The 7313-nt window shown below is 42.7% G+C and overlaps 1 protein-coding gene across 1 annotated transcript; it reads right to left on the reverse strand.

Moving 5' to 3' along the window:
* Positions 1 to 1688: 1688 nt before the first annotated feature.
* On the reverse strand, positions 1689 to 4915 carry LOC121871184 (cytochrome b5-related protein-like). Its single transcript, XM_042373353.1, has 6 exons — positions 4699 to 4915; positions 4073 to 4251; positions 3527 to 3665; positions 3022 to 3424; positions 2403 to 2555; positions 1689 to 2064 (listed from the first exon to the last, which is right to left on the reverse strand). The coding sequence occupies exons 1-6, from the start codon at positions 4913 to 4915 to the stop codon at positions 1800 to 1802; spliced, it is 1356 nt and encodes a 451-aa protein (XP_042229287.1). The 3' UTR covers positions 1689 to 1799.
* Between the last annotated feature and the right edge of the window lie 2398 nt (positions 4916 to 7313).

Consider the following 7313-nt stretch of genomic DNA (forward strand, 5'->3'; position numbering starts at 1 on the left):
TTTTAATTAGTTCATACGTATACATCTCTCTCGTGTCTGTGTACATAATCATCTCAAAGTCTCTCACCCTCTCTGTCTCTCTCTGTCTGTCTCTCCCTCCCTCAAGCTCTTGTTACTCTCTCTCTCTCTCTCCCTCACGCACCCTATCTCTCCCTCACGCACCCTATCTCTCCCTCACGCACCCTATCTCCCCCTCACAATCCTTGTCATCTATCTGGCCACAATCCAGTCAAGATATCCAATTTATTTCCCCCAATTAGGACTTCCAGGACAGCGAGTTATGACAATTAGGAGGAACATTCTCGACGTCTTGTCCTTAACATGGAGGGGGAGGTGGGGGTGAGGAGAGGGAGGTGGGGTGGTGGTGGTGGGGGGTGGTAGGGGGTAGTGGTGTGTGGCGGTCATTCATTTTTTTTAATTTTGCCTCCTACAGGGGCTAGTTTATTGTGCACCCCACACTCATCCTGTGAGCGGTAGCGCAAAAGGATTACAGAGTAGGGTTTACTACAGGTCATAATAATTAACTCCCGTGGTCAGGATATTATGGCACAGTATTTCAATTACATTATTTGTTTAGTTCTATACATAAAGGGCAACTTATTCACAGCTGCGTGAGTACAGGCGTGTGAGGCAGCATGTCTGGCCGCACACTTTGTTATTCACATTTGAGTGAGAGGTATTCAAGCACATTGTGTATTTGGTTCTGTACATGTGGTGGTGGTGTGTGGTGGTAGTGGTGGTGTGTGGTGGTAGTGTTGGTGTATGGTGGTGGTGGTTCATGGTGGCGATATTAAAGTAACTCGTTAAAACACTACGTGAAGCCTTTACTGTAAAAAAAAAAACCCATAAATTCAACGCCAGTACGAGCATTAAACAAAGCCTGGCGTTCATGTCACTATACCTCATTGACAACCATATGAAACACTTCCTATCACAGAATCTCTTTAGAGCTGATGAAAACCAAATAGATGACGTGAAGATTAAACTACAGCTTATTGTACCTGTTGATTAGACACCCCTAACGCTACCTGGGGAGGGGGGAGGTAGGTTGGGTTAGCGTTAATCTGAGGTGAAATAAGATGGGGTGGTTAATCTTCAGGTGATCCGAAAATACTGTACCTCCTGTGAGAACGAGGGAGGGAGGGAGGGGAGGAGGAAGGAAGGGCGCGTGTAAGGAAGGAGGAAGGGAAGGAGGGGTGGAAGGTGGAGAACGAGGGAGGGAGGGAGGGGAGGAAAATACTGTACCTCCTGTGAGAACGAGGGAGGGAGGGAGGGGAGGAGGGAAGGGCGCGTGTAAGGAAGGAGGGAAGGAAGGAGGGTGGAAGGTGGAGAAGGAGGGAGGGAGGGAGGGACAGATGACAATGAGAGAACAAAGTGGCTGGATTTACCACTTAATGACTCTAAGTGGCTATATTAGATGACGTATTGGTAAAAAAATTAATTACTCGCTTGGGAGAGAGAGAGAGAGAGAGAGAGAGGTGATGAGACACGTATTTTCTTTATTTCACATCGATATTTATTCGTTTTACATACATACATACATACATACATACATACATACATACATACTGGAACAATGGAACAAGTAACATGATAATCTGGTCTTCATTATATAGAAAACATCACGTAACGAACAACATAAAACAAAATAAACCAATAAAGATATAAACAACGAGAGAATAAACCAAAACAAAAACATTAAAACCTCAAAAAGTATAAAAACAAGAAAAAAAAATCATAAATTAAACCAATGATAAAATTAAACCTAAACCTAAAACACATTATTAAAACCACATAAACTATCTTTCATTTTCTTCTGATTCCCAACTATTAATTATCTTCGGCGTAACACTTGGAGTGATGTTAGCCAACTGGAGGTACTTCCCCTTCACCATGTACCACACCCTGACGAAGGAGTAGTCGATGTGGTGCTCCCTGCAGGTCTCAAGAAGGGCTGGGTACAGGTAGGTGAGCTTGGAGTGATCGACAGTAGGTAAGAGATGGTGTAGGGCGTGGTGACCGTAGCCCACAGCCACTAAGAATAAATTGGTGTTGATTTCTACCCTGGAATGGAGATGAGAGATAAGAGATGAGAGATAAGAGATGAGAGATGAGAGATGAGAGATGAGAGTAATGGTTTGTTATTCGTTTGTTTTGGTGTTATATCGTGTTTTATGTATGGTGAGTTTGTTTGTGTTTGTGTAGACAGGTGATGCAAGATTGTGATGAACAGGTGAGAGAGAATATAGTTTTTATAGCATTACACACATACATACGCATACACACACATACACAGACAGACAGACAGACACACACACACACACACACACACACACACACACACACAGGTAAAACTCTATTAATTACAGACAATATTATCTTGTACAGGTAACTCATCTCACCTGTCCCTCACGGCATCTAGTTGACACAGGCCAAAGTCACGGTCTTGTCTCATAGCGTCTCCTTGGTGGTATATATCTGGGTGGTGGTGAGTGCCAACAAGTGCTAGGGTCACCACTAACACGCTACAGACCGCGTGCATCACCAACCACAACCTGTAACAACAACAACTGATCACAACAACAACTGATCACAACAACAACACGTAATTACAACTCTTCTTATGCAACTTTGATCTATTTTCTTTTATTTAACTTTTATTAGATAACATTAATTTACTCTACAAAAATATAAGATTGACATTAATGGTTGTAAGGTTTTAAATAGTTAAGTTGATGAGTGATCCTTAAGATGACAGAAATTGAATGGTTTTGAAGTTAGTGATGGAATTGATGTAGATATTGTGGAATTGATAGAGATTGAAGGTCTTGTGTGTATGTGTGTGTGTGTGTGTGTGTGTGTGTGTGTGTGTGTGTGTGTGTGTGTGTGTGTATAACTATGTATTAACTATTAAACCAAATCAAAACTTAAAAACACAAAAATTCCCCGCAAAATCACCTAACCCCCCCCCCAAAATAACTCGAATTAAAACACAACATTAACACACATACAAACACTTACCTGAGAGCAACTATGATGGACTGAGACAACACAAGGAACACCAAGAGCTCCAGTATAGGTAACCCATTCTCAGGCCTAAACCTCACTTCCCCAAGAGCTAGGAACCACAATCTCTTCAGCCCCTCAGAGAATAACGCCAATGGTAAGAGGATCGGATCAAGAATATAACTCCCATATCTCTGGATCCAATTCTTGTTTGGTTTAGGTAAGAATGTCCAAAATGGTTCAAGAACAGCTACCTCGAAGTCATAGTAGGTGTTAGGATACCCGTGATGGGACATGATGTGGATGATGCGGAATTCATATGAGGATAACAGTGTCAGGTCGAGGTAGTACAGCCGCCAAGTGTCTCTCTGATGGGTGAAGTTGTGAGCGCAGTTGCCTGTTGCCGCAAGAAAGACGCCTGGTGAAATAAATAAATAAATAAATAAATAAAATTGTAAAAAAATATAACTACAGAAAAAAATATTCTCTCTCTCTCTCTCTCTCTCTCTCTCTCTCTCACCTGCCATTAGAGCGAGGGGTAGAGAATCCCAGGAAGCAGCAGCGACCATCAGTAGGAGGAAGGATACCGCCAAGGAGTCCTGCATCGTCACCATCAAGGAACTAGGTCCTGTTCCTACCTCCTTCAGGATCGGTCCTGCCTGCCAGGTACATAGTTGTTCAGTAAATTGATTGATCACCTGAAGATTAGCCACCCTAGTTTATTTCACCTGAAGATCAGTAACTTTATTTCACCTTGTCTGGGTCACCAAGTGTCACAAACTATCACCAACACTTACAAAATATCACCAACACTCACAAAATATCACCAACACTCACAAAATATCGCCAACACTCACAAAATATCACTAAATCTCACAAACTATCACCAACACTCACAAAATATCACTAAATCTCACAAAATATCGCCAACACTCACAAACTATCACAAACACTCACAAACTATCACCAACACTCACAAAATATCACCAAAACTCACAAACTATCACCAACACTCACAAACTATCACCAACACTCACAAAATATCACCATCAACACTGGACCTTACCCTCTCTCGGAAACGTTTGAAGAACCCATTTGAGTGGAAAGTGTAGGGAGAGTTTCTGGGCGAACTGGCCTCTCTCACGTAATACTGACGGAGGTACTGAAGGGGTAGGGAGGTCAGGTGAGAGATTTCAAACAGCTCTGTGATGTCTGTCCCTCGTGAAGCCAGAATCCAATCCCTCCCTAAAGATTTAAAGGAAATTTAAAACATTGGAAATTATTTGGTGTTTTTGTATATCAGGAAATTTTTTTTTAGTTATATTTTATTTTATTTTTTTTTTAACCTTGGAAAGTAATTGTGTTTAAGGTAGTAAAATAATTAGAGTGAGTGAGTGAGAGGAAGAAAGCTATAGATAGAGAAAGGGAAAGAGACAGATGAAACTATAGTGGAAGAGGGAGAGAGAGAGCTTTAGTGAAAAGAGAGAGAGAGAAAGCTATAGTGAAAAGAAAGCGAGAGACACTGTGAGAACTACAGAGAGATAGAAAACTACAAAGAAAGAGTAATAAAGAAAAATAAAGAAAACTAGAGAAAGAAAGTGTCAAGAGACAGACAGACGGGCAGACAGCTACGCCACAGTGACAGAGAGATGGTATATATAAACAAGAGTTACCCCCAACACACACACACACCTCCGGGATGCTTGTCAACAAACCCCGTCAGGTCGTATAACTTATCATGGACCCTCCAGTACGGCCCCACGTCGTCGTCCGTCCTCTTGCCGTTGATCCACCTGTGCGACGACTTGAGCAACACGTCACGATCCGTCGGGTAGTGCCGGAAGTTGGGAGTCGAACCTGGGACTTCTCGTTTGTCAGTGAGCGTTTTGCCATCTTTCCCAGGGCACATATTCTGTGATAAATCTTTTGGTAATTTTTTTTTAGTTGTAGTTAGATGAAGAATATAGACAGACAGACAGACAGACAGACAGACAGACAGAGTAAACATGGTGGAACAAACTAACAAGCAATATATAGATTTTCACGAACACCACCCACCCCCCCCACCCAAAAAATCGAAATTCTACATCATTATTATTATACAGTAAATTGAGATGATTATAAAAAAGCCAAAATAAAGTGTGTTTTCCAAAGGTATTATGAATCCGAGACTTTTATTAGGTATTATCAAGGTCTATATCTTTAATAAAATTAAAATTACTTAAACAAATGTGAAATATCGTTTTAGAAATAGTTATCCTTGTAAAATATTAAACATATACGTTTTCTCTAATGGTATGGCATTTTAGGGTAAACTTCTGTCTAGCGGTGTCTTGTTTGCGTCTCACCACTGGGGACTTGGGATCGATACCCGCAATATTGTAGTGGTAAGAATGATTGCTAATATAAATTATCTCTTCTATATTATCTCTGTCTGTCTCTCTATCTAACCTTTGTCTCTTTATCTCTCGGTCTCTCTCTTCAAGCATCTCATCATGGGATATAATTTTCCTGGTATTTCCGGTTTGTTGAAATGTTTTACCTGCGTCGGTAAGGGTACGCAGCAGGTAAGGAGAGAGAGAGAGAGAGATTAACACACATCGTACACTTGAAGTTTGTGATAAAATATAAGAGTACTTATGCGAAAACACACACACACACACACACACACACACACACACACACACACACACACACACACACACACACACACACACACACATACATACTTCTGCAAGCTGGAAAATGTCGACGACTCCACCATTGGGATCAGTGTCAACAACTCGGCTCCTGACTACTCCGCCCTCTAAGATTTATTGAACAGTCTCCAAAATTGGGCCACCAACAACCACGTCACCATCAACTATACCAAGACCATGGTTATGCACAACAACCTCTCCTCCGACGTTGTCCCACCTCCCTCCATTACTCTAGGTCCGAACACACTCCACGTTGTAGACTCCACTAAGCTCCTCGGCGTCACCATAGATAACAAACTAAATTGGAAACCACACGTCAGTGAGGTTGTCAAGTCCTCCAGTTTCCGTCTCCACCTCCTCCGCCGACTCAAGTCCCTCGGAGTTCCTGCACCCGAGCTCCTCAGTGTTTACACAACATTTATACTTCCAATGCTCACCTATGCCTCCCCTACCTGGTCTTCCTCCCTAAATGCCACACAACGTAAACACCTAGAAAAAGTGCAAAAGAGGGCATGCAAGATTATTCTCTCCCCTTCCTACTCCACATATCAAGAAGCGCTCAACACACTGACCCTCTCGCCTCTCACTGCCCATCACCACGACCTCATCTGCAAATTTGGTGGGAAGCTTCTGCACCATCCTCGACACCGGCTCCTACTACCACCCGAGATCTCTCGTCCGAGAATTGCTGTTCTACACCACAACCGCATCCAGCCCATAAGAGCACGTACTGATCACTATAAGAACAGCCCAGTCCCAACCATTGTAAAAATTTACCAATAACTTGTAATCAACCAGTGTATTCACTCCCAGTCAATCTTACCTTTTTCCACTGTCACTATGTTGAAATGCCCTGTAGTATGACCTTCTCCCCACCTAGTTATTGTATATCATATTTGTATCACTTATGTTACTTGTATATTATTTGTCAATCAAGTGACCCATTCCCCAATTATGTAACTGTACACCTTCTGGCTGCCATGCTCTTTCAATAAACTGTTAATTATTACACACCTCCGAGAGCTCGATTAACCTCACCTTCCGTCCTCGTCGTGTTCCTCGGTACTACTGTCCATTACACTGTCACTACCTGCCTTTATAACCTGTCAGACACTGTACCATCAAGCCAGCCAACCACCTCGTGTTGCAAGCAGGAGGAGGAGGAGGAGCTACAGGTGTATCCCTTGTCCCTCCTCTTTCTCCTCCTTCTCCCTCCTTACCTGCAGTGATTAGTCTATGTTTTGAGGGTATACACAGTGTGTGTGTGTGTGTGTGTGTGTGTGTGTGTGTGTGTGTGTGTGTGTGTGTGTGTGTGTGTGTGTGTGTGTGTGTGTGTGTGTGTGTGTGTCCTACCAGGAAGAATCAACTTTCACGAAGATGCTTAGTGAAATTTTCCTCCTCTAACCGGCTGTGTTGGACTCAGTTCCGTGTGGTGGCGGAACTGTTCCATGATCAGAGTGTAAACAATACGGAAGTGACAAGAGATCATACACACACGCACCCCCTCATACAACCCCCCACATATAATTTCCATCCCATCACCACCATCCCACTATCCATTCATTCCTATTCCCCATCCCCATTCCCATACCCATTTGCCCTACATTC

The sequence above is a fragment of the Homarus americanus genome, unplaced genomic scaffold (assembly GCF_018991925.1).
Source record: "Homarus americanus isolate GMGI-L3 unplaced genomic scaffold, GMGI_Hamer_2.0 scaffold32583, whole genome shotgun sequence".
Lineage (NCBI taxonomy): Eukaryota > Metazoa > Arthropoda > Malacostraca > Decapoda > Nephropidae > Homarus > Homarus americanus.

Coding starts and splice junctions, on each gene's coding strand:
- LOC121871184 (XM_042373353.1), bottom strand. CDS start 4,915: ATGTGCCCTGGGAAAGATGGCAAAACGCTCACTGACAAACGAGAAGTC. Junction 3,666..4,072: donor TCAAACGTTTCCGAGAGAGG/GTAAGGTCCAGT, acceptor TGTACCTGGCAG/GCAGGACCGATCCTGAAGGA. Junction 3,425..3,526: donor ACCCCTCGCTCTAATGGCAG/GTGAGAGAGAGA, acceptor TTATTTCACCAG/GCGTCTTTCTTGCGGCAACA.